Source organism: Ictidomys tridecemlineatus, chromosome 2, assembly GCF_052094955.1.
Source record: "Ictidomys tridecemlineatus isolate mIctTri1 chromosome 2, mIctTri1.hap1, whole genome shotgun sequence".
Classification (NCBI taxonomy): Eukaryota; Metazoa; Chordata; class Mammalia; order Rodentia; family Sciuridae; genus Ictidomys; species Ictidomys tridecemlineatus.
In genome coordinates, this window is record NC_135478.1 from 1,699,344 (window position 1) to 1,724,553 (window position 25,210).

General features: G+C 62.0%; 2 protein-coding genes and 1 long non-coding RNA gene across 7 annotated transcripts in view; 1 reads left to right on the top strand and 2 right to left on the bottom strand.

The window, feature by feature from the left end:
* Gng7 (G protein subunit gamma 7) overlaps positions 1 to 6,896 on the bottom strand; it is a 66,866-nt gene extending 59,970 nt beyond the window's left edge. The window contains exon 1 of one of the 2 annotated variants that reach the window (XM_021730859.3): positions 6,761 to 6,896. The gene's annotated coding sequence lies outside the window, so the exon portion shown is untranslated. The remainder of the gene's footprint in view (positions 1 to 6,760) is intronic. The other variant, XM_078033348.1, reaches the window with a different exon arrangement.
* A 2,285-nt stretch (positions 6,897 to 9,181) lies between these two features.
* LOC144369417 (uncharacterized) lies at positions 9,182 to 10,750 on the top strand. The gene is made up of 2 exons (XR_013429152.1): positions 9,182 to 9,301; positions 10,064 to 10,750. It is a non-coding gene; the product is annotated as an uncharacterized LOC144369417 (long non-coding RNA).
* A 3,725-nt stretch (positions 10,751 to 14,475) lies between these two features.
* Diras1 (DIRAS family GTPase 1) lies at positions 14,476 to 25,094 on the bottom strand. 4 transcript variants are annotated; one of them, XM_040290706.2, is made up of 2 exons: positions 24,134 to 25,094; positions 14,476 to 17,308 (listed from the first exon to the last, which is right to left on the bottom strand). In XM_040290706.2, exon 2 carries the CDS (start codon positions 17,254 to 17,256, stop codon positions 16,660 to 16,662), a length of 597 nt encoding a protein of 198 aa, XP_040146640.1. In that variant the 5' UTR covers positions 17,257 to 17,308; positions 24,134 to 25,094; the 3' UTR covers positions 14,476 to 16,659. The 4 variants fall into 4 exon arrangements, with proteins under 4 accessions (XP_040146640.1, XP_040146643.1, XP_077889476.1 ...); XM_040290709.2 differs by lacking the exon at positions 24,134 to 25,094 and adding an exon at positions 20,319 to 24,094; XM_078033350.1 differs by lacking the exon at positions 24,134 to 25,094 and adding an exon at positions 19,863 to 19,982.
* Between the last annotated feature and the right edge of the window lie 116 nt (positions 25,095 to 25,210).

Here is a 25,210-nt window from a genome sequence, read left to right on the forward strand (position 1 = left end):
CATCTCAGGGCTGTGTGGGGATCGCAGAGCGAGCGGGAAGGCGCACGGGTGGCCCGGCCAACGGGCAGCGTGGGTCCAGCCCACTGGGCGCTCAGTGCCCACAGCCCCTGGGCCCAGGCTGGCTCGCCCCTCCCCACCCTCTCACAGGGGTTCGGAGCCAAGGGCACGCGGTTCCTCGTGGCGGCTCCCAGCCGTCTCCATCCGAGCCCCTTGTCCCGAGAGCTGCAGGGACCTGCGTCATGGCTGCAGGCGGCTCCTCTGCTCTTCCCTCCTCAAACCAGGGGCCTTCACCAGGCCAGGCCTGGGGCAGCCCTGGACGAGGGTGCCCAGTGTTGGGGAGCAGAGCTGGGCGGTCCATTCCCTGCCTCCCGGGCCCCTCCCAGCAGCACGAGGACACGGCACCCTGGCACACACACGTGATTCTCAAGGTCCGCGCTCGCCCACGACTACCCCAGAGGTCACCGCCCGGCGTCACCTGGCTCCAGAGAAGCAACAGCTCCTGGGCTCCTCCAACGGCACCCACCCAGGTCCCTGCGGCCGTGCGGAGCCGTGTCCCCACCCCGTCCCGGCCTGGAGCCCCAGTCAAACAGCCATGCACGTCCCTGGACCCGGCTAAGGGTCCCTGGGCAGAGCCCCCAGAATCAGGGCCCCGGTTTGGTTCAGCCTGGACACAGGTGTCACCAGGCTTAAGAATGAACGGCTGTGTCCTTCCCTCCTGTTCTGTTGATTGATTTTTGGTGGCACTGGGGTTGAACCAGGTGCTCTGCCACCGAGCTGACCCCCAGCCCTCTTTGTTTTATTGACCCGGGGTCTTGCTGATTGCCCAGGCTGGCCTTGGACTTGCCGTCCTCCTGCCTCAGCCTCTGGGGCAGCTGGGATGACGGGCACGGCCACCATGAAGCCCGGGTGCGACCCATTCCCAAGACACTGAGCAGCGGCCACCTCTCCTCAGCCGTGGAGTCCCTGCCCTCACTCTAACCCGTCACCCCGCCACCAGACACTTCACTCTGCGGCCAAGGTCGGGCCACGTCTGTCACCTGGCTGCGTCTGCTCGGGGACCAGTGTCTCCGTGCCCGGGGGAGGAATCCCCTCCGCCTCTCCGCGGTCGGGTACCACCGGGCCCACACCATCCGTGTAGCCACGCGGTGGAAGTGGCTGCTGGAGTGGCCGACACCAGGTCTGCAGGACCTGCCTGGGCGGGCCCAAGTGCCAACCTGGGGGAGCGCTCCAGGGGCACACCCCGAGACTCCTCTTTGAAAAGAAAAATAAGTGACTTTTAGTTTAGAATCACCTGTTCGGTCACAGCCTGATCTGGTGCAGTGGTCTCAGCTGGGGACAATCACGGTGGGGACATCTGTCCCTCGACTGGAGTGGTGGAGGCCAGGGACACGCAGCACCCGCAGCCCAGGACACCCTCAAAGGAAAGCCCCTCTCTGGGTGTCAGGGCCCCGTAGGACGAGAGAACCTGCAGGGCACACGTGAAGACAGGAACTGTCCCCACGGGTCACTGTCCCCACGGGTCCCTGGCAGGCTGAGTTCTGTTCCAAGCTCCTCCCGTCCTCCTCTCCAGACCTCCCTCAGCCTCTTCTCTGGACCGTCCTTGGCTGGTTCTTACCCCCACCCCTCTGCCCCGAGAGCCGTCCTGCGTCGGCTGTCACCTCCTGTGACACGCAGGCCTGACACCCTGACCCAAGAGCGCAGGTGGCCACGCCCCAGCTCCATGTCCACACTCCCAGGCCCACTCACAGCGTCCATCCACGCGGTGCCAGGACCTGGAACAAGTTCTGAGGCTTAAAACAGGCCCAGAGCGCCTCTGTGGGTGGGAGGAAGGGAGGCAGGCCGCTGCCGACAAAGGACAGGCCGCGGGCAGCCGGGCAGCCGGGCATGTGCTAGGCTGGGCGGACAGAGGCTCCCAGCCAAGGCCAGGTGGGGCCAGCTCAGGCTGTGCCTCGAAGGCCATGCGAGGCCTTGATGCTGGGCACAGGTGACAAGCCGGGGAGGGCTGTGGGCCGGCTGATTCTGGCCAGAAGGGGCCGCTGCGAAGCCAAAGGGCCTGGGGCCTGCGGGGGACGGTGTGAGCTCGTGGGCAGGAAAGAACAGCAGACAGAGAGCAGGAAGGACCCTGAAGTGGACGACCCTCGTGCACTCAGAGGCCCCTGTGCTGAGCCAGAGCCACATAAAGGGCAGCAGGACTCCCCACTGCCAGAAGGGGGAGAAGAAGGCCCTCGGGGGACAAAGGGACACAGCATGGCCACTCACACCTGGAGCGCCCTCGGCTGCGGCAGGAGCAAGGTGACACTGCGGCGTGGACCTGAGGACCTCATGCTCCGTGACAGCCAGACACACAGGCCACACAGGGGACGTCCAGGACAGAGAGTCCAGAGACGGAGCAGGGCGGAGGGACGGGGGCTGCTCGTGGGGACAGGGCTTCTCATTGGGGTGGTTCCAGGAACAGCTGCCACCTCAGTCACCTGCCGCATCTGGGTCTCTGCTCCCAACGGCAGGGTTTTAGGATACGGAAGTCGCACCTCCCTGGACAGCACCAAAGCCAGGGCCACCCTCTGTGGCCTCTCAAGAAGATGGGCCACCGTCCAGCAGAGCTCCCCGCAGCGGCAGGACCGGAGCACGGGGCCTCCCCAGGAGCCCAGGGAGAATGCGGCTGGTCCCCCCGAGGGCAGGGCCAGCAGCCAGCTCCCCCTCCAGCCACAGACGTGACTCCTCTCCAGCCCTTGAGGGACAAGGCCAAGCCCCAGGGTGGCCGAGCCAGCGGCAGTGTCATGAAATGCCCCCAGAAGGCGGACTGCAGAAGTGGCCGCTCGGGGACAGCAGCCCAGGAAAAGACTTCCCCAGAACAAGAGCCCAGCCGCGCTGCCCAGGCTGCTCCAGCGACCTCCCTGCCCAGCCCCACTCAGCGGCACGGTGGTCCTCCCAGAAGGCCCCAGAGCCACAGAGGCCGGGACAGCTGACCTTTAGAAGTCAGAGACTCAGGGTGGGCGCAGCCCCGTGGGGCAGCCCAGCACCCCAAAAAAGAAAGCCACAAAGGCCCCTCAAACCACAAACACTACGCCACGTCCCCTGCTAGTAAAAGCCACCTGCACATGAGGAAATCTGTGCGAACACCTTGGGCTGCAGAGAGCTTCCTGCTGCCACACAGTGCGCCAGAGGCTCCCCCTCCAGCAACCGCCAAGCGGGGCTGTCCCCGTGCCCGGCTGTGTCCGTGCCCGGCTGTCCCCGTGTGCAGCTGTCCCTCCGCTGTGACTACCCATCATCATGGGGGCTATTGGCGTTTAGCTGACTTTCCCTTGGGACGACCTGCTTGATCGAGAACGAAACAAGGACAGAAAATAATGGCATCACTCAACCGATAGGTTTCTAAATAAAGCTCCTCCACAGACCAGAACCACCTGGAGTGTGGGGCCTCCGTAGAATGAGCCTCCAGCCAAGGGGAGGCCAAGGGGAGGCCAAGGGGAGGCCAAGGGGAGGCCAAGGGGGGCCAAGAGGAGACCAAGGGGAAGCCAAGGGGAGACCAAGGGGAGGCCAAGGGGAGGCCAAGGGGAGGCCAAGAAGAGACCAAGGGGAGGCCAAGGGGAGACCAAGGGGAGATCAAGGGGAGACCAAGGGGAGATCAAGGGGAAGCCAAGGGGAGACCAAGGGGAGACCAAGGGGAGGCCAAGGGGAGGCCAAGGGGGGCCAAGGGGATGCCAAGGGGAGACCAAGGGGAGGCCAAGGGGAGACCACGGGGAGGCCAAGGGGAGGCCAAGGGGAGACCAAGAAGAGGCCAAGGGGAGGCCAAGGGGAGGACCAAGAAGAGGCCAAGGGGAGACCAAGGGGAGGCCAAGTGGAGGCCAAGGGGGGACCAAGGGGAGGCCAAGGGGAGACCAAGGGGAGGCCAAGGGGGAACCAAGGCGGGGCCAAGGGGAGGCCAAGGGGAGGCCAAGGGGGGACCAAGAAGAGGCCAAGGGGAGACCAAGGGGAGGCCAAGGGAGGACCAAGGGGAGGCCAAGGGGAGACCAAGGGGAGGCCAAGGGGAGACCAAGGGGAGGGCCAAGGGGGAACCAAGGCGGGGCCAAGGGGAGGCCAAGGGGAGGCCAAGGGGGGACCAAGAAGAGGCCAAGGGGAGACCAAGGGGAGGCCAAGGGATGACCAAGGGGAGGCCAAGGGGAGACCAAGGGGAGGCCAAGGGGAGACCAAGGGGAGGGCCAAGGGGGAACCAAGGCGGGGCCAAGGGGAGGCCAAGGGGAGGCCAAGGGAAGGCCAAGGAGAGACCAAGTGGAGGCCAAGGGGAGACCAAGAGGAGGCCAAGGGGAGGCCAAGGGGACCAACTGTAAATGTGGACGTCCTTCAGCGCTCGCGGCTGGTCAGTTAGTCCATCAGTAAGGGTCCAAAGGCCACTCAGAGCCACCTAGGAGGAGGTCCAAGCTCCTCCAAGCACTCTGGTGTCTCCTCCTCTGAAGTGACAGCACCCAGAACCAGGGGACGGTCCCCGGCACGGAGGGAGCCAGGGGTCTCCACGTGGGAGTAAAGCTAGCTCTGTCCTGAGAACGGCTCTCAGCCGCGGTGACTCTGCCCAAGGGCCGGGAGGCCATGTCTGGGGACAGTGTGGTGACACACTGAGAGTCCTGCCCTGGAGTGGGAGGAGGCAGGACAGCTGCTCTGCCCCCTGCAGGGCCCAGGCCCACCCACTCCCCAGAAGGGAAGACCCCCGTGTCCAGGACGCTGAGGCTGCGAAGCCCGCAGGTGTCATGCGAGCGCGAGTCCAGGCGAGTTTCAGGGGCTCGGTGGCCTTGGGGAGCCTCCATCGGGACGACCCAGGCCTTCTGCGGCCGACGCTTGCTCCTGGCCACGCGTGCCCTGGGCGGCACTGGACAGCTGACCTCCCACCTGGCTCTTTCCTCCTTTTGATAACTGGCTGTCTGTCTTGCTCCTCTGGGCGCTTTCTGAGGTCCTGGGGTGGCTCTCACGTGCACCCCCATGAGGGTGACGGAGTCAAACTGCCATTCTTTCTTTTCCCTCCTCTGTGACAACCCCATCATTCTCCCACCCACCTCCCCCTCCAGGGGAAACTCAATTTAGAACACTCTGCTCTGCGCCGGCTCCGCACACCCTCGCTGTGCCACCAGCAGGGATTCCCTCCTGCATTCCCTCGCCAGGTCCCTGCAGCAACCCTGCACCTTACCTGCTGCCGCCTTCATCAAGCCCCCTAGGTGAGGTGGCGCCACGAGGAAACACAGGCCCTTTCCCAGAGCCCCTGACGCCGTCACCGCAGGACCACAGCAGCACACGCGCACACACACACAAGTTAGTGAACTTGCCATTTGCCTCGAGGACACCTAGCAACAGTCTACAGACTGAGCTGGGGACCTGCTGCTACAGTTCATCGCACCTGTCTTCAGCCGCCCACCTCAGCCCCGAGCAACCCCCGCTACCCGGGAAAAACAAAGTGCCACCCACGTCCCTCAATGTCATCGTCCCCAAAACTCCCACTGCAGTTCCTGAAAAATTCAATCACCCGCACGAGCTTCATGCACCCTAAGACTTGTCCCTTGGCACCCTCCACCCTAGAAACAGACGGAGCAGTGGACCAGCACACTGTTCCCAAGGGGCTTCACCCAATAATCAGCTCCTCTGACCCAACAGAAGGCAATTCCTCTCCAAATCCTTGCAGTGGATTCAAACGGAGACCATCCCAGCTCCTGCTAACTGGCCAACCTCGGGCCAGACACACCCCCAGGCCTCCCAGCCCAGGGCCCTTCCTCTTCCTCCACCTCCCTTCTCATCACCCACCCTGACTCCTCCTCCCGGACCCCACCCCCACATAAGCTCTCCACTCACCCTGAGGTTCCCTGGACCCCCGTGGCACAGCCGATCCCCTTCCATCCCTCAGCCTCTTCCTGTCCTGACTTTGTCCTTGTCCCCTTCAGTTAGCCCTAAACACAATCCTCAATCATCCCTCTCTGCCAACTTGCTCCCCTCCCACCTCCCCCAACCCGTCGGCAGCCCCCTCCTCAGCTAACCCAACTTCCTCTGAGCCCCCCTTCAAACTTCATCCCAGTGCCCTCCCCAGCTGACCTGGCCCCCAACTCCATCCTTAGCCTCCTTCCAGCTACCCCAGACCTCTAAACCCACTCCCACCCAGCCCCCTTCCCGCTGACCTCAACCCCAACTCCATCACCTCCCCCTAAACCTGACCTCCAACTGCAGTGGTCTCTCTACCCCGTCTCGGTCCCAGCCACGGCTGACCCCTCCTCAGCTAACCCTACACCCCAATTCCAGAGCCAAGCCCTCCGCAGCTTACCACTACTAACTCCAGCCACCTTTCAGCACCCTCCCCATCTAACCTTGACCTCCAACTCCAGCCCCTCCCCACCTCAAATCACCCACGATGGCAGCCCTGACCCCCAACTCCAGCCTCCTCCCCCAGCTAACCTCGACCCCCAACCACAGTCCCAGCCCCCAACTCTGGCCCCCTCCCCAGCTAACCACGCACCCCAACTCCAGGCTCAGTCCCGAACTCCACCCTCCTCTCCAGCTAACCTCGACCCCCACCCAAAGTTCCGACTCCCAATTCCAGCCCCCTCCCCAGATGAGCTCGACCCTCAATGCAGCCCTTTTCCCCAGCCAACCCCGCGCTCGGCTCCAGCCCCCAGTTGCAGGCCCAATCCCCAGCCCCAGCCCCAGCCCCGCCTCAGCCCACCCGACCCCCAGCTCCGCCCGCGAGCAGCCCGGAGCCGTCCGCTGGCCGACGAGCAAACGCCCTTACCTGCGATCTGGCCCGCGGCCGCCTCAGCCCGCGGCGCAGCCGAACCCTCTGTGCCGGCCGGGGAGCGCTCGCTCCCTCCACGGGGCGGGCCCTGAGCGCGGGGGGCGGGGCCGGCGCCCCGGAGCGACCAATCGCAGACCGGGGCGGCGGAGGCAGGAGCCGGGGGCGGGGCCTGGGGCCGGCAGCGGGGTAGGCTGCGCCCAGGAGAGCGGGGAGGGGCCCCGAACGCTGAGTGGCACCGCCGCTGGCCACCAGTGAACCGGAAAAGGGAGGGAGGGCGGGGCTATACTAATATGCAAATCAGCACGCTGTGGTGGACGGGGCTGCGGGCGAGGGGCCACTCTTCAGAGGAGACTGCGTGACATCAGGGAGGCGCGATGCTTTTCGCAAGTTCGAATCCTGGATCGGGACAGAGTGTTCGCATCCCGAATCCTAACTCCGAGGCTCACTGCCTTCTTGAGCACTGTCCAGGCTCCCTCTGCGCAAGGCTTGGAGATTGAATTATCCCCCTTTAATAGAAGTGACACTGAGTTTGGGTGAGGCGAAACCTGAGCCGTTCGCCCAAGCCTGTGTCACCACTTCCAGGGGTTCTGTTTCCTGACTCCTGGCTCCCCCCAGTCAAAGGACGCAATCCTGCTGGGAGCTGGACCCAGGATGCACATTTGACAAGCCCCTGATGGTGCTGGGAGGCGCTAGCAAGGGCTCCGAGGGCCTGGCGTGGTCCTGGGAGGAAACCCCTTGTGGGGAGCATGGGCCAGCACGTCTGTGACCTCAGGAACTTCCTCCAGCGCTGACATGCTGTGGTCCCCAGCTGCTAGCCAACCCCAGGACTCCTGTCACGCCCCAGGAGCCCCCTGTTCATGGCGGGCTCCCTGCCATGCCCAGAGGAAACGCAGCACCGGGCAGGGCCTCTCTCCTCCCTACTGTCCCCCTGGACACGCTGTCCCCTGCTCACACCCCCCAAGCAGAATGACTGTCTAAACAGGAGTCACACTGGTGGCCCATCAGGAGACGTGTGACCTGGAAATCCTTCAAAGCTTTTAAATTGTCAACGTTTTCAAATCAGGATGTTCAAGGCTCAGTGCAGAGTGTGTGCTTAGCATGTGCAAGGCCCTGGGTTCAGTCCCCAGCACCAAAAGAAAGAGAATTCAGGATGTTTCACAGAAATAAATCCAGGTTTGCAGGCTTTCTTTTATTTTTTTAAGATTTGTATATTTTTATTTCATACACTCATAATTTTAAAAAAAATCTTTTATAATCACTTAATTTTTAAGAAAATATTTTTTCTTTGGGGGTTAGTGGAAATGTTCTAGAATCAGTGGTCATGCTTGTATAATCTTGGAAATATTGTAAAAATCACTAAACTATATACTTCAAAATTTTGTAGTACTGGCATTTTATGGTAGGTGAATTACATCTTGATTTTTTTTTTAGGGGCTGGGGCTGGGGTTCAGTGTTAGAGCGCTCGCCTAGCACGTGTGAGGCGCTGGGTTTGATCCTCAGCACCTCATAAAAATACAAAAATAAAATAAAGACATTGTGCCCAACTACAATGTATATATATATATTTAGAAAGGACATTGAACATGGAAGAGGTACTGGAGTTTGAGAACCATTTCCCTACAAAATCACCCAGTAAAGGATTGGAAAAAGAAATCTCAAAATCTAGTATTAAACTTTGGGATGTGAAGGAAAGGGGGACGAGTTAGCCAGGGTCAGCTGGGCCACAGAAGGGGACATGGCTCCTTAGGTCCAAGGGTAGGGAATTGAGTGTCCTGCGACCTAAGAACCTAACTGTTTCTCATCTCCCTTTCCACAGCTGCGTCTTCTGGGGCTTCTCTCCATCCCTCTGGTGACTCTTACTTTCATCCTACAGGAGGGAGGCGATGATCAGGGCCTTCTTCCTTGGCGAAGAGACCCTCACACATCCGTGGTGTCAGCCCAACAGAGGCTGGGGTCCCCAGCATGGGGCATGCCTTCCCAGAGCCGGTCTGCCCTTAAGCCAAAAGGCCCGTGTTGTAGCCTCTAGCAGCTCCAGAGGGTACTCCTGTCCCCGGAAACACCACATCCTGAGATGCAAACTGAGGGTCCTCTGGGTTGACTGACCAGTAGCAATAATCAAAGCTGAATGCCACAACCTTCCCCCAGGAGTCTCCAAAGCTATTTGTCGATGGATCATCCACCTTTAAATTCCTGATCTTTTCCACTTAGTCATCAACATCCACAATAATTCTTCCACCCTCTCTGGCCTCCCGATTGCTGACGGGCCGGACCCTTGTGGCCACCAGCAAATTCACCATCCCTCGGTTAAAACACAAGCCCCAGAGGTCTGTCCAGTCTAGGCCTCCCTAGCCTGGCCTAGCCTAGCCAGGGCCAGGCCAGGGTCAGGCCCAGCCCCAGCCCCAGCCCCTGCCGACCTTGCAAGCGCTCTTGATAAATCAGAAGGCCTCAGGGTTTTCTGCAGCTGTGGGTGTGCAGCTGAGGGCACTTCACTGCCAAGGCCATGACCAGGCCCCAAGACACAACAGAGACAGGACAGAGGTTGGTTGCAAATCCAAAATTTAGTGTTTTTAATCTTAATTTTTGAAATTGACAGTCAATAATGGTATATATTTGTGGTGCTCAACAAGATGTTTTGAAATAAATGTAGCTGGGCGTCGCACACCTGTAATCCCAACGGCTCAGGAGGCTGAGGCAGGAGGATTGAAAGTTCAAAGCCAGCCTCAGCCACTTAGCAAGGTCCTCAGCAACTCGGCGAGATCCTGTCTCAAAATAAGAAATAAAAAGGGCTGGGGGTGGGTCTCAGTGGTTAAGTACACCCGGATTCAATCCATGGTACTAAAGAAAAGAAAAGTGATCAAACAATCCGAGATAACTTAATTCACAATTAAAATTCAAAATTTAGATCCAAATTCAAAATTTTATTTCCTTCGTACTTTTTTTATTCTCAAATCCAAATTTTAAATAGGGTGGGGGAAGGAAAGAAGAAAAACAACTGCACTATGTTAATATGACATTTTAAATTTGAAAATGAATGCATAAATAATCCATGATAACAAAGGACCCACAGTTTATGGGGGGCTGGGGGTTGGACCCAGGAGTCTACCACGGAGCCTCATCCCCAGCCCTTTTTATTTTTGACTTTGCGATAGGGTCTTGGAGAGTTGCTGAGGGCCTAAGTTGCTAAGGCTGGCCTTGGACTTGAGGTCCTCTGACCTCAGCCTCCCGGGTATCTGGGGATTACAGGTGTGTGCTACCACACCTGGCTCAAGATAAACTCTGGTGGACTCTCCGCCTCTACAGGTTTTCCTCAGCTGCCTGGGGGACCCAGCTCTGTCCGAACCGTCTTTGTTTCAAATATGGATCCTTGGCCGTCCTGACCTTGTCTGCGCTCAATGTCGCACCGAAGGAAGGCTCCTTCTTGATGACTCCTTCCCTTGCCTCTCGTGTCCCTGGCACGTGCCTCGCCAGCTACCCGAGTCTTGCCCCTCCTTCTAGTGTGCAAGCCCTCTGGAGGACCCTGCCGCGCGCCTGGCAGCCGGCACCTGGGCGCGTCGTGACAGCCTCGTAAGAGGCTTGGCTTTGCCTTGGTCCCCGCGGCTGGCACGGAACTTGGTACACAGTAGAAGCTCCATTAATTCTTGGTGACTGGGAGGACTGAGGAGGGAAACCGGAGTAAGACCCAGAAAGGGGAAAGTCGTGGGGCAAAACGGCCACCAGCCCGGCCGCGAGGACCACGCACCGCGGTCGTCCCTACAAAGCCCCCGGAGCTCCCGCAGCGCCTCTCCCGGGAGTGTGGGCCCGGCCTCGGCGGAGGGGCTCTCCATGATGGGGTCTCTAGATGACAGCTGCTCTGCGACAGCGAGCGACCTTAACACAGTGCCAGCCAGAGCCCGGTGGGCACAAGCAAGAGGGGTGACGCGCCTATCCCTACTTGCAAATTTTCCCATCGACTTCCCTTTTCTAAAAATTAAAAATTTTTTAGTTTGAGATCAGGAAATTTTTTAGCTTCAGGAGTCACGTGCAACTCTAAATAGAGAAAGCTCTGGCCCAACCGCAGCGGAGGACACGCGCCGCAGGCCAGCACCACCCAGGGCCCCCCCCCGCAGCCGGCCCTCCGGGCCACGCCCCTCCAACCTGCTAGGTCACGCCCCTCCCCGGACACGCCCCTCCCACCTGTCAGGTCACGCCCCTCTCGCCCCTCCCCAGACACGCCCCTCCAACCTGCCAGGCCACGCCCCTCCCCGGACACGCCCCTCCCACCTGTCAGGTCACGCCCCTCCCCGGACACGCCCCTCCCGCATGTCAGGTCACGCCCCTCCCCAGACACGCCCCTCCCGCATGTCAGGTCACGCCCCCCTCGCCCCTCCTTGGTCACGCCCCCTCCTGTGCCCCTGCCCCCTTCTGTGGACGGAATTACACAAGTGTGCCCTCTGGGGCCTGGCTCTTTCTTCCCTTGGCTCCACGGTCTGGAGGCTCCTCTAGGCTGTGGCGTGTGTTAACTTTTCCTTCTTTGTTTTTGGCGCTGGGGATGGAGCCCAGGGCCTGGCGCATGCGCTCTACCACTGAGCTGCGGCGCCTGCTTGCAGCGTTGGCTTGCAAGTGTCGCGTGGTACTGGGGCCCGTTAGTTTAACCCCATCCCCGAACACCTTCGGTGGGCCTTCCAGATTTGGGCTTTTCCAAATAGAACTGCCCAAAATACGTATCTTATGTGTGAACCCACAGCGCCCTCTCTCTCTGGGGCCACTGGCGGGTCATCCGGTAGTTGCAGGTTTAGTTTTTTTAGAAGCTTCCAGATTTCCTCCCAGAATGTTAATTTTTTTTTCCCCAAGCCTTTTAAGTAGTTGAAAAACACTGAAGAACTGAAAAGACATTGTGTTAAAAACTCACAATATCTTTAAGTTTAAATATTTTATTTATGCCCAATATATTTTTTTTTTTTTGAGAGAGTGAGAGAGAGAGGGGGACAGAGAGAGAGAGAATTTTAACATTTATTTATTTTTTTTCTTAGTTCTCGGCAGACACAACATCTTCGTTTTGTATGTGGTGCTGAGGATCGAACCCGGGCCGCACACATGCCAGGCGAGCGCGCTACCGCTTGAGCCACATCCCCAGCCCCTGCCCAATATATTTTAATTATACTCTCCTGCTTTAATGGAAGCAAATTCATTAGTCATACTTTCAAAACTTGCTTCTGGAAAAAAAACTATTAAAAATGCATAAAGACATGTAAAGATGCGTGATATATATAGATCTATCTATCTGTCTATATATATATAATGTAGAGAGAAGAAATATAGAGATCACACAAATTTTTTCTCTTGCCTGAGGCTCACATGGCAATATTGGATCCTGTCTTCATTTTAAATGTTAATATTTTATTTAATGCAGGTTTTTGCATTCATATCAATTTTTAAAGATCAATTTTTATTTTTAAATAAGAATGCTGCATAAAATTCGTGGGCATGGCTGTAGAAGGGGGAGGAGTGTGCGGGACTGTACACTTGAGTGTCTTGACAGCGCCGGCGCCGGGAAGCTGTGTGTGCAAGGAGGGGGCAGAGGGCTACGCACAATGGTATACTCCAGGTCTGAGCGCTGTAGGTTCCTGGCAGAGAGACTGTGCTGTGGCTGCAGGACGCAGTAAGGGGAAGGAGAATCCTCCTGTGTGGTTTCTTTGTACCTGATCTTAAATTAAAAGGTCAAAAGATGGTGCTGGGAATCGTGGTGCATGCCTGTAATCGCAGCGGCTTAGGAGGCTGAGGCAGGAGGATTGTGAGTTCAAAGCCAGCCTCAGCAACTTAGTGAGACCCTAAGCAACTCAGTGAGACCCTGTCTGTAAATAAAATACAAAATGGGCCGGGGGTGTGGTGCAGTGGTTAAGTGCCCCTGGGTTCAATCCCCTATACTACTACTACTACTGCTACTATAGTAATAATAATAATAATAGTTGCACTAGTGCACATTAATCATATTACCAACAAATTTATATTTGATGTACAATTATATCAAGTATATTAAACACTTATTTATCTTTTTTAAAATATTTATTGTTTAGTTTTAGGTTTTCACAGTATCTTTATTTTTATGCGGAGCTGAAGATGGAACCCAGTGCCTCACACATGCCCCATCCCCAGCCCTTAAACACGTATCTATCTTGATGATAGAGGGTTGTGGGCTGAGACCCCTTAAACTCTGTGCTCAAAGCCAGGGCTTTGCCGACTCCCCTAACCCTGTCCAGCTGGCTCTTCCTGGCCTTTGAGAATACACCAGATGCCTGGCCCCAGCAGGGACGGGATGTGCTCGACACCGAGGGGTGATCCCGGCCAGGAGCCCTGCTGCACACTGGCGCGGGGTACTCTCAAAAATGACCCCTCCTGCCCTAGGTGCAGCTGGGCTCCCCAGTTCTGACCCTACAGCTGTGCCCCCACCCACCTTCCCTGCCCGGAGGGCCCGGGAAGCTGGACTTCAGCCACAAAGTCGTGTGGTGCAGATGGGGAGATGAGGACCTGCGAGTTCCTGGCCTTGTGAGTGGGGCCCTGGCTGGGCCTGGGGCCGGTGGGGAGCGGTGCTCAGCTTGGCGAGGCCCAGGGCTCCTCTCCCAGCACCACACACTGAGAATCAAGGGATAGAATCTCATGGGTTTCCCGCTGTCCTCAACGGACTGCAGTGAGCTCGAGGCCCTCGTGAGGCCCCTCAGGAAACACCAAATGTCATCTGATGGCCCAGTGTCCTCTGCAGGACACCCTGACTCTCGGTCCCCAGCCCTGCATGACCTCTCTGGCTTCCCTGGCAACCACCCTCCCCTTCCTCTTCTCCGGGCACTGTGGCCTCAGAGGCTCCTGCCTTAGGGCCTTTGCATGTGCTGCCCCCGCTCCCCCTCTGCCTGATGCTCCAACCCTGCTGAGCCGCTGCCGCCCTGCCTTCCCAGTCCAGCCGGCCGGCACTCACACCCACGGCGGTCTGCAGTGCAGGTCGTCTTTGCCGTGTGCAGCACACATCTTTTTTTTTTTTTTTTTTTTTTTTTTTTAATATTTATTTCTTTTTAGTTCTCGGTGGACACAACATCTTTGTTGGTATGTGGTGCTGAGGATCGAACCCGGGCCGCACGCATGCCAGGCGAGCGCGCTACCGCTTGAGCCACATCCCCAGCCCCCAGCACACATCTTGAATGGCCCAGCCAGTTCGCTGTGGGGCCCTCTCCCCAGAGGAGCCCGCGGTTCATGTCTAGGGCAGGGCCAGGGCACAGTGGTGCCTGTCACCTACTGGATGAAGGGACGGAGGAGCACAGCTCTTCCCGTTCTGTCCCTGAACAAGACCCTCTGGTCTGGGTGGGGCCTGAGGGCTGGTGACGAGGGGAAGCTGAGAGGACATATCTCAAGTGCTGGGGACAGGAGGGAGCCCTGCCGGGTGCCCTCCCTGCCACCGAGAACCTGCCCCTTTCCACCATGTGCCCTGCAGGGAAATCGTCCAAGGTCACAGAAAGCCTGGGGGCCCCAGGCTAATGGTGCAGAGTGAAGGGGGAAACTGAGGCCCTGGGAGGAGTCACGCGAGCTAGCGTGGAGCAGTGTCCAGGCACAGCCCTGCGGAGCCTGCCCCGCCTCCAGCCCTGCTCCAGGCTCCGCAGGGCCCTCCTCCTCCAAGCCCCACGGCCCCCACGCATCACCTCCCCCGTCCCCAACACTCCCACCTGGAAGAAGGCGCAGGAGCCGCGGGAGAACACAGGATCCACTTCTTTATTGCAGGAAGACTATGTCTATATGAGCGAGTGCGACACAGACCCCACAGGGGGCGGGGTTCCCACATGCGGGGGGAGGGGCAGGGTCACAGCGAGCATGGCCTGGCAGGTCCCCAGCACCAGGATGCCCGGGCAGGCGGGCGGGCGGCAGTCAGGGCGGCTCGGCCCCTCCTATTGCAGAGTCCCTCTCCCCAGCGGGGGCAGGGCCCGGGGCTGGAGAGGCCTGGGGACGGGCGGGCGGGCCCCAGGGAGATTGTGCTATCAGGGCATGTCCCTGAGAAAGGGCTGAGACCCCTGTCCAGGCAGGGGCCATGGTGACACCAGCTGCTGGGGGCCCTGGGCCAGCTGAAGGGTCAGAGCTCAGCTATGCTCAGACAATACCACTGACTGGGGCAGGGGAGCCCTGTCACACCCGCAGCCTCGCACGCCCAGGTCCACACACTCACACCTCTCCAAGCGTGCCAGGAACCACTCAGGAGCCACAGGAACACAGAGGAAAGTAGTCAGCCACAGAGAGGCCTCCTGCATCCTGCGCCCCCTCCCGTCCCGCACATGCACACAGTCTCCCACCCCGACCCGCGGTGCGTCCGCCTCGGGGGACCACTCTCTCCCTCGCACGCTTGGCTGCCACATCTCAGCCCCTCGGCACCGAATGCTGAGGAGTCCACGGGAGTCGGGCAGCACATCCCCCCGGGCCTTCAGCTGACCCCAGCCCGGCCAACACTGGGAGCGCGGCCTCGTGAGCCCTGAGTGGGATCTGGCCCCCCACCCGGGCTGACCCGGGAACAGTGAGGTGGTGGCGTGTGGAGCTCCGGGTGGCTGCCCTGGCGATGGCCTGCTGCGCAGCACCAGCCGGGGTCCAGTCTGTCCTGCAGCCACAAGTCAGCTTGCCACAGACGAGAGTGGACAGGTGACCTCAGAGAGTGAGAATAACAGGTTCACAGATAGACCACGTCGTGCACCCCAAGACAACTGTGCAAATACGGGCAGACGATTCAGCAGACACCCCTCAGCCGGCCCCACACACGGGCACCGTCCACGCCACACGCACTACACCTTCGCTTCACGCAGGCTGCAGACACGCCGTCCCAACGACAGACACGCACAGGCACCACCACCCACGCACCCTCCCGCAGTGTCCTTCCTGAAGGACATGGCCCCCGGGGAGTCCCGTGAGTGGAGTGGCCCAGACTGTCTCACAGAGACACCCCGAACCTTGAGGCTGCAGGTACACCAGACTGGGGCAACGCTTCCTGGGGCTCTGTCACTGGCCCAGTGGGTGGAGGAGGGGACAGGGCAGCCCTCCACCTGGAGCCCCCTCAGGTCCTGCTGGTGTGGAGTGCCATCGCCCCCTCTGGACGGGGCCTTAGCTGACGGGCACCCTGCACTCAGTGCCCAGGCCCAGCACCACCACTCCAGCATCTGTGCCTCAAAGGAAGGGCACATCCCCAGGGCACAGTGTCCAGGCCCCAGAGCCCACCTGCCCCTCGGGCAGTCCTGGCTGGACAGTCGCAGGGGTTGTGCTGTGGCTGTCTGCTGGTCGAGGGGTGCTACTAGGGCTGGCAGGGGTGCCCCTACAGGCCCCATGGTTATTGCCTGGTGGCCTGAGGCCCATCCCACGGGCCCCTCCACCAAGGTGAGTGGACAGGGACAGGATGGGTGTTCCAGGGGCCCAGGGAGGGGGCACAGGTCAGAGGTCATGAGGGTCTGGGTGAGACTGGCTGCATGTCGAACACCAAGAAGAGAAAAACAAAACACTCTGAGGTCCATGTGCACTTGGACGCCCCTCCCCCGGAAGGTCACAGTGATCAAAGGGGGGGAGGGGCACGGATCTGGCTGGGGACACTCAGGGTGGGGGACAGAGATGGGTCCTCGGTGGCGGTGGAGGAGAGATGGCCTCTCTGGTCCCCGCTGGGACGCGCAGCTCCTCTGGCTCCCTGCTCCCCCCACCCCGTGGGTTGAGGGGCCGCTTGGCTGTGGGGGCCCAGACAGGGCAGGGGGCGGGTGGGGAAGGAGGGCATAGCGATGTGAGGGGCCAGGGAGCCCAGCCCTGCCGCCCGCTGGCCAGGCAGCCTCGGTTTCCCCAGCCGAGAGGCAGACGGGAGAGTGGAGGAGCAGGAGGAGGCGCGGGCGGAGGCGGCGGGGCGGGCGGCGGGCGGCGGCTCACATGAGGGTGCACTTGCCCTTGATGCGGTCTGTCCGCTTCTGCTTACTGGAGCGCTTGCCGTCGATGTTCAGGCTCATGCTGCGGCGGGTCTCCAGCGTCAGCAGCTCCTGGAAGAGCTCCTTGACGTTGTAGTTCATCTTGGCCGAGGTCTCCATGAAGGCGCACTTCCACTGCTGGGCCAGGGCCTGGGCCTCGCGGGTGTCCACCTCCCGCTGCGTCTCATCACACTTGTTCCCCACCAGCATGACGGGGATGTCCTCCACGCTGCCCTTGATCTGCACGATGAGCTGGTAGATGGGCCCCAGCTCCTCCAGCGACTGCTTGCTGGTGACCGAGAAGACCAGGATGAAGGCGTGGCCCTTGGAGATGGACAGGCGCTGCATGGCCGGGAACTGGTGGCTGCCGGTGGTGTCCGTGATCTGCAGCGTGCAGACGCTCTTGTCACAGCTGATCACCTGCCGGTAGGTGTCCTCGATGGTGGGGATGTACGTGTCGCGGAAGGTGCCCTTCACGAAGCGCAGCACCAGTGAGCTCTTGCCCACGCCGCCCGCGCCGAACACCACCACGCGGTAGTCGTTGCTTTGCTCGGGCATCTTCCCCCTGCCGCGTGAGGGACGGGGCGGCTGCTAGTAGCCCAGACCGACCCTGTGTGGAGAGGACAGTCAGACAGAAGGGCACAAGGCTCACTGCCAGCTCCTTGCTTCTGCCTCCCCAAACCCAGGGCCTCAGCCTCCCCAGGGAGGTGAGCTGGCAGAGGTGAGGCCTGGGCTCCCTCTTCCCGGCCCGGGCTCCCTCTCTGCTATAGGCTGTCCCCAAGCTGTGACCTCCTGGCAGCCAGCTGACCCGGCTCCTCTGCTGCTCTGACACCTGGACCAGCCCTCTCACCACCCTGACCCACTGTGTCCTCGGGCTCTGAACCCAGAGGGCAAAACACTGCATCCCAGCAACCATAGCTCCCTGCTGTGGGCCTGGCCCGTCCTAGACCCCAGGGGCCGTGCCATAGTTTAAAGTGAGGATCTCAGGGCCTTGGCCCCAGAAATGAGGAAGCAGTTGGCCCTGGGAACTGCTTCCCCACCAATAATGTGCCCTGACACAGCGGGTCCAAGACCACAATTTGCATATCACAATGCGGAGTCCCTAAAGCAGCCCCTACCTCTGCGTGGTAGGAACCCACAGCCAAGAAGTGGATAATAATGCTAAGGGTGAGACTAAATAGGAAACTGTCCCCCCCAGCAACCCGGGAGGCCAGGGCAGGAAGATTGCAAGTTTAAGGACAGCTAGGGTGACTTCGTGAGGCCCTGTCTCAAAATAAAAAATGTAAAAGGGCTGGGGACGTAGCTCAGTGGTAGAGCACTCTGGGTTCAAGCCCCAGTACCACAAAACAAAGCACAACAAGGACCAAACTGGACAAGGACTAAACGGCATCCCCTGGTGACCTGGCCTGATGTGTCCTTAGGAGTCCTGCTCCCTGGGAGGGCTCCTTTCACCATCTCTCTCCTCTCCGAGGTACAGAGGGGCCCGTGGCCTCTGGAGGTCACATCACACCACCCTTGGAGAGCTGGAGGAGGGGAAGAGCCGTGGGCAGGGGACAGCAGGTGGGAGGCCTGTCTCCAGAATCTGTGTCCTCGCTCACACAAAACAGGAGCGGCCTCCTCTTCCTCCCCACTGCCCTGAGTGTCCTCACCTCCTGGCTCTACGTCCCTGTACTTTGGACAGGTCCTTTCCCTCAGGCCTGTGTGTCTGCAGGGGAGGGCTTGAGGGTGGCCCCAGAACCAGGCGAGGTCTGGGGGTGTGGACCAGGACAGGCAGATCATGTCCCTGGCCTCTGTTTTCTCCTCTGTCTCCCCGGGGACGCTGGGCCAGTGGGTGATAAGGTGGAAAAGGCCCTGGGGCAGGTGCCTGGCATAGGGCAGTGCCCACACAGATGGATGCCCGGTTCTCACAGCAGTCCCAGGGCTCTGTGGACGCTCTGGGCTGGACCAATGGGCCTGGAGCATGCTCTGAATTCTCGGAGGTACCAGATTTGTCAGGAAAAACAAAACAAAGCGATAATGAAAGTGACAGCCAACACGGAGCCCAGTTCCGTGTCCGAAAACTTGGGGAGCTGCAGAAGACTAGCTGGGCCTGCAGGAGGTCTGTGATTCCACGCACAGTGAATCTCAGCATTAGGAGCAGGAAGGGGGCTGGTGGCCTGGGTGCCAGCAGCTCTGCAGATGTGGCCCCTTCATGGTGGGCAGAGGAAGCAGGCACACCGGTGGACAGCCCCATGCTGCTGCCGCTGACCCAAGGACCTAGGGTCTGTGATGGTGGTGGGGTTCTGCAGCCCCAGATGCAGACCCTGGCTTGCTTTGGGTGCCTTCGTCAGCAGTGGTCTCTCCAGAGGGGCCCTTTGGGGACTGGAATCCTGTGACTGGGACACCTCACATCCAATGATCCTTGAGTCCATGCCAGCTGACCACCTGGTGCAGTTTGAAACCCATCCCCACCTCCTATTTGGGGAGTGGGTCCTGGGCATGGAGCTTGGGTGGGGGAGGGACTGGCTCAAGGTCACAGAGCAAGAGGAGGCAAAGCAGAGAGGCCTGGCTGTACTGCCCTGGGGTCCTCAAGTGTGCAAGGCAGCCCAACCGGAGATGCCCAGGCCAGGGGAACCGGCCACAGCTCTGGGTCGTGGAGCCAGGGCCAGGCCCTGGGACACTGAAGGAACTGCTACTCAAGAAGGCCCAGGGAGCCTGGGCCTGGGGCGGGTCTCGGGGGATGCTCACCAATGTGGGGGGGTGACCTGGGGCACCTGACCAGGGAGAGGTTTGATCCAGATGGGATCTATTCTCCAGGCCCTGAGTAGAGGGAAGCACAACGGGGGGCAGCCCAGGGGCTCCCGCAACTCGAGGAGGAGGACCTGGGTGGAAGAGGGGTCCTGAGTGAGGGGCTTGGCTGGGCAGGCTGGGAGCCCGGTGGGCGAGCGTGGGGGACGCCTATGGCCCACAGACGGCTCCGAGGACGCCCTGGCGAGGGGCTCGGATGGTGGTCCCCTGGGGGCGGAGGTGGGAGCTGTCCGCGGTGGGCGAGGAGCGAGCGCCCGGCGGGCTGCAGGGCCAGGGACCGCCCGGAGGCCCGCGAGGGTGGGGCCGGGACAAAGGGGCGCGCGGGAGCCGGTCGCCGCGGCCGGCCGGGTGGGGCCGGGACCCTCTCCGCCGCCTACCTGGGCCGCTGGTCCCTGCGGCGCCGCGGCCGCTGCTGCTCCGGCTCGTGTCCGCGCCGCGCCGCCCCCCGCCCGCCCGAGCCGCCGCCGCCGCCGCAGTCGCGCCCGCGCTGTCCCCGCCCGCAGGGCCGCGCTCCGCTCCGCCCCGCCCGCCCCGCCCGCGCGCCTGGGACCCGCGCGGCCGCCAAGGTCACCGCCGCCCCCGCGCCGGCCTCGCCCGCCCCGACCCCTGCACCCGGGCACGCGGGTCTTGCTCCCCCAGCTCCGAGCGGGAGCCCCTGCGCCCAGGATGCGCGGGAGCCAGGAGCCGGAGGGGCAAGGGGCTGGGGCGGAGCCGCGGGTAGGGCTGGCGGGTCCTGGTCGAGCTCACCCCGACTGCAAGGGACGCCTGGCGGAATGAACACAGGGATCAATAAGGTGGAGAGGCCGAGGGGCCGGCCTCGGGTCAGCGGGTACCTTGCCCAGGCTGCCTGGGTCCCCGATGCGCCGGGGTCGCGCCACGGTGGGCCCCACTGGGACGCAGTGCGGCCCGGCAGCGGGTTCGCCTTTTCTGCTGGGGAGGCGCTGGTCTTCCCCACAATGTCTGGGAATAAACCCTGGTGCATGTGCCTGAGGTGTCCCTGTGCGCGCATGAAGCACAGCAGACGCTCTCCTCGACCCCACCTGGCAGATGGTGGAGGAGGCTGGACATTGGGGTCCAGGGAGCACTGCCTCCAGGACCACCCCCTCCTCTCCTGCCAGGCAGGACTTAGCAGGAGGGCTCAGGGGCCTCTCTCCCTGACTTCAGTCCTGTCCTCCCATCCCGGCCTCCCTCTGCCTCCTGGGTCAAGGTGCAGCCTCCTGGTCTGAGGCCCGGGTTCCTTCCCATCCTGCTCTGTGCTGGCCCAGCAGGATGCCTTAGAGGGTGGCCTGGCCTTCATTTCAGGGTGTGCTCAACCCTGCCCAGCCAGGCTCCCTGGGCCTCGGACTCCTGCCCCTCAGGGCTGCTGGGAACAGCTAAGTGCAGACAGGCTCAGGATGGGCGCCCTGCTCCCTCCACTTTGACACCCGCTGCTCTCTGCCAGTCTCCTGAATGACTGGAGGGCCCTGGGCGGGGTCTGGCCAGCTCTCTGGCTCTCCCAGGCTGGGGCAGGCTGACTCATGGTAGGAGAGTGGGCACCGTGCAGCACGCCATGCTCTGCTGCTATTTATAGATCCCAGGCCAGGCTCTGGCCTTGTGAGCCAGGGACTTCAGGTCCCTCCTTGCTCTCCCTGGGACATGGGAACACCCCACAAGGGTGGCAGTGCTGCCTCTCCCATGGCTGGCCAAGGAGATGGGCACTGTCAACTCTGCCCCTCCTTGGGAGCTGTGGCCTCCCACACTGGAGAGAGCAGACCCCGGGAGGCAGAGCAAGGCAAGGCAGCACCCCTTCCTGGCACTCCCTCCCTGTAGAGTCCCTGGGCTCCCCGGGTGCCGACTGCTTCTGGGCAGGGAGAGGACATCCCCAGCTCTAGCCAGCCCCTCCAGCTCCCCACTCATCCATGCTAACAGCTCCCAGTGCGTCCAGCCCCCAGGGCTCAGAGAAGGGGAGCAACTGGCCCAAGGTGGCTCAGCGAGGAAGAGGCAGGACCTGGACTAGAACTTGGTTCCAACAGGACCTGAACAGCACAGGCTGCTGGGTCTGGGGGCTGATCTTGATGCCCCTCCTTCCACCCCTGGCCATCTGGGGCCCAGCCCAGGGACCTTTAGTGGGTCTTGTCTTGCAGATCCACCTCCCACCCAAGTGCCAGGGCAAAGTCCCAGCTCCCCACCTGGCCTTGCCACCCCAGGGACCCGATCTCACCCCAGTCCCCTGGCCAGGGCCACGCCAGGCCTGGGCACCCCAGGCTGGCCTGGGCAGGAGGCAGCTGGCCTCACTCTGCATTCTCTAGGGACCAATACCACCTGCAGGTGAGCAGAGGCTGCCCGCCACGGCCTCAGGCGGTGGGGTCTGGCCCACAGGGCTTCTTGTTCGATATTTTAAAATGAGGAGGTCATTGGTCACAACGCAGCTTGTCTTCCAAAACAAAGGGGCTGCCGTCTCTAAGCCCGTTTCTGCCCGTCAGCATCTCCCCAGGACCACAGGCCACCACGGAGGACACGCGCCTCCTGCCTGGCCCCACAGGTGGCCCGGACGCTCCTGAGGGACGGGGCTCCTCACCATCACCTTGGAGGAGGGGAGCTGCTGCAGCCTCCCTCTGGCAGGAAAGCGCCGGAACACCCCAGCTCTCGGCAGAGCAGCCAGGCCCAGGAGCTGCAGCGAGCCCCAGGGCCTGGGGACGGACTGCTCTCCCGCTGGTGCCTCTCAGGTGTCACCTGGCCCCTGGGTGGAAGGTCCCTTTGCCTCCTCTCCTCAGGGCACTCTTGCTAGGGGATGTGGCACACCTCTCTAGAATGGGATGGCCTTGGACCTGGGCTGGGCCTCACCAGGGTCCTTTCTGACCCCCAGCACTCTGCCAGGAGCCCGTGGAGGGCCTGGAGCAGGGGCACAGGTCACACTGCCCCAGCCCAGCCCAGAGCCAGAGTGCTGCTGGCGCCACGACACCCGCCGCCCCAGAGGTCCCCAGTGCCAAGGGGACAGTCCCTGTTCCAGGGCCATCTCATCGGGCCAGTCTGGTGGGCCTGATGGAGCTGGGACGAGGCCCAGTGGGTCCTTCCAGAGAGGGCCCCACCCAGTCACATCCCTTAAGGAGGAAGCAGGACCCGCGGCTGCCACTGTGCCCCAGGGCTGCAGGGCCCTGCTGCCTCCCACAGCCGGTCCTCCCCACAGTGGTCACTTTGCCCTTGGCAGAGGTCAGCTGTGTCCCTGTCTAAGAAGCTACAGGTGCAGCTTACAGAGGCCTGGAAGGGGGCAGGATGGAGCTGGAGAGGTGTGATGCGTCTTGGCCCCCGCGCCCCGCGGCAGCCATCCCAAGGGGACCCTCCGGTGCTCTCAGGAGCCTGGGCCCCTGCCTGCTGCTCAGGAGGGGCTGGGATGGCCAGGGGCCACTGAGGGGGAAGCCTGGACCTTCAGGAGTGACGGGCCCCTGGCCTTGACCCGAAGCCCACCCGAGACTCGGGCCCAGGTAGGGCAGGGGCGGCCGCTGGGTCAGGGGCGTGTAGGGCAGGTCCAAAGGTGCCATGGCTTTTCTGGGCCCGAGACTGGGGGGGGGCGAGCCGCGCCCCCGCCTGCGCTAATGACTTCGGCAGCAGAGACGCAAACAAGCCGCACGGGAGCCTGACACGCTGTTATTAGGCCGCCTCACTGGGAGCCGAGCCGCTGCCGCCCCCATCTCCACAAGGAGCGGGATCTGGTGGCTCCAGCCGCTGTTCCCATCGACGAAGTGGTCTGTGATGGACTCTCCTGTGGTGCAGCCACCAATGTCCCCAGACGTGGCTCAGTGTCCCTGGGGCAGCGTCACCCTGAGACCCCCTAGGAGCACCCCAACTCCCATGGGCACTGGCGTGGCCGGGCTGGGGCCGCACAGGTGGACGGAGCCTTTCCCACGACTCGGGATTACTGGCTGGGCCCTGGTGGCCAGTGTGCAGCGGCAGGCAGTGAGGGTGCCCGGGGGCCACGGACCAGGATCCGGCTGGACTCGCCAAGTCGGCCAGGGACACGGGAGACACCGACTTCTTTGTCCACCACAAGAGACCAGAGACACCTGCTGCCAGGCCACGTCCGCCCTTCCCCATGCCCCAGAGGTGGGCTGCAGCAGACAGGTGGGGACCAGAGGGCAGGACTTTGGTGGGTGGAGACGGTAGCTGGGAGGCAGGCAGTGGCCCTTCGTCCTGGGTGGGGCTGGGCGGGGGGTAGGGGGAGTCCAGGGTGGCAGCCGCAGCCATGCCTGGGGACCTCGGGACACCCCACCCCTGGACTCTGCCTGGTGGCTGAGGGTCTAACCGTGGGGCAGGCTGGGCCCTGCTCAGTGGGCACCTGGCATCTCCCCACACTCAGGGAAGGCCCTTCAGGGGGCCACGTGGTCTTGGAGGGCCAAGGGGGGTGAGGCACAGAGGTGGCATACGGCAGGCTTGCTGGTGTCTCTAGGGCCACCCCAGGGAGCTGATGTGTGGCAGGAAAGGGACACCACTTGGTGCTCTTGGCAGTGATGGGGGAAGGGAGGGGCAGAACCCTGCTGGCTGTGGAGGGCAGGGGACCCTGAGCCTTCCCAGCCCAGCCACATGCAGACCCTGTGCCCTCCCCTGGGGACCCGGCTGCCCAGGACCCACAGCTCCTGAGGCTGAGAACTAGGAGGGGCAGTTGTCCCCACACCTGGGCAAGCGCCGGCTGCACTGCCTGGGCTCCCGGGGAGAGCGGATGGCCCAGCGGCAGGAGGGGCTGTGTCTGGGGGTCCAGGCACTCGGCCTGCTTCTGGCTGCAGGGCGTGAGCAGACAGGTCTCCTGAGCCCCGAGTCCTGGAGCAAGCGGGTGGCAGGGTCACACTGCAGGGGCAGCCACCTGGACAAGTCGGTCCTGGCCAGAGTGGGAGGAACAGGAGGCCCGGTCCAGCGTGGAGCCTGGGCAGAGGGAGCCCTGCCCTGCTGGGCAGCTTAGCCAACCCCGGGTGGCACTGGGACACGGCAGAGGAGGCGGGCCAGGTGGCAGGCAAAGGGGATGGTGAGGGAATGGGATCCTTGTGATGCTGAGAGGCCCCAGCTGCCCGTGACTGGACCCAGAGATGGACGCTGGGGCCTGAGGCCAGAGGGAGGCCGCTGTACAGCAGCCGGTCCGCGAAGACAGGCAGCAGAGGGAGGCCAGGGCTCCTGTTCCTGCTGCCTGCCCTGCTGCCCGGGCATCCTTGTGCCAGGGGCTTTTGCTGTGCTGGTGCTGCCTTCCTCTGGAGACCCTGGCGTGTGCGGGGCCGAGAGGCCATCACCATGCCGAGTCCTGGCCTCCTCCCACGTCTGGGAATCATGACGCCAGCCAAGGGCCTCGTCCCTCTGCAGAGCAGCCTCCCGTTCCAGGGGACCACAGCAGAAGCAAGGAAAGTCGAGGGCACCTCTGAGTGGTCAGTGTGAGCCAGAGCTCAGGCGGGTAACTGGGACTCGCCTGTCCCCCAAGAGGCACAGCTCCTGTGGCAGGAGGGACAGAGCTCCGGCCATCCAGCTGTGGCAGGAGGCGCCGACACACCTCACAGGCGTGGGACGTGGTGTGGCAGGGCAGGTCTCAGCGGTAGCGGGCAGGAGCACACAGCCCCCAGCTCTCTGCATCCCAGGCACTGCCCACACTGGGCCCAGCTGGCCCCAAGTGCCCACCTGGCCTGGGGCTGGGGTGTGGCAGGGAAGAGAAGGTCTGGCCTGGCCCCGCAGGGACACCAGCCCCGCCCCACCTCCTGCGAGTTAGGGACCC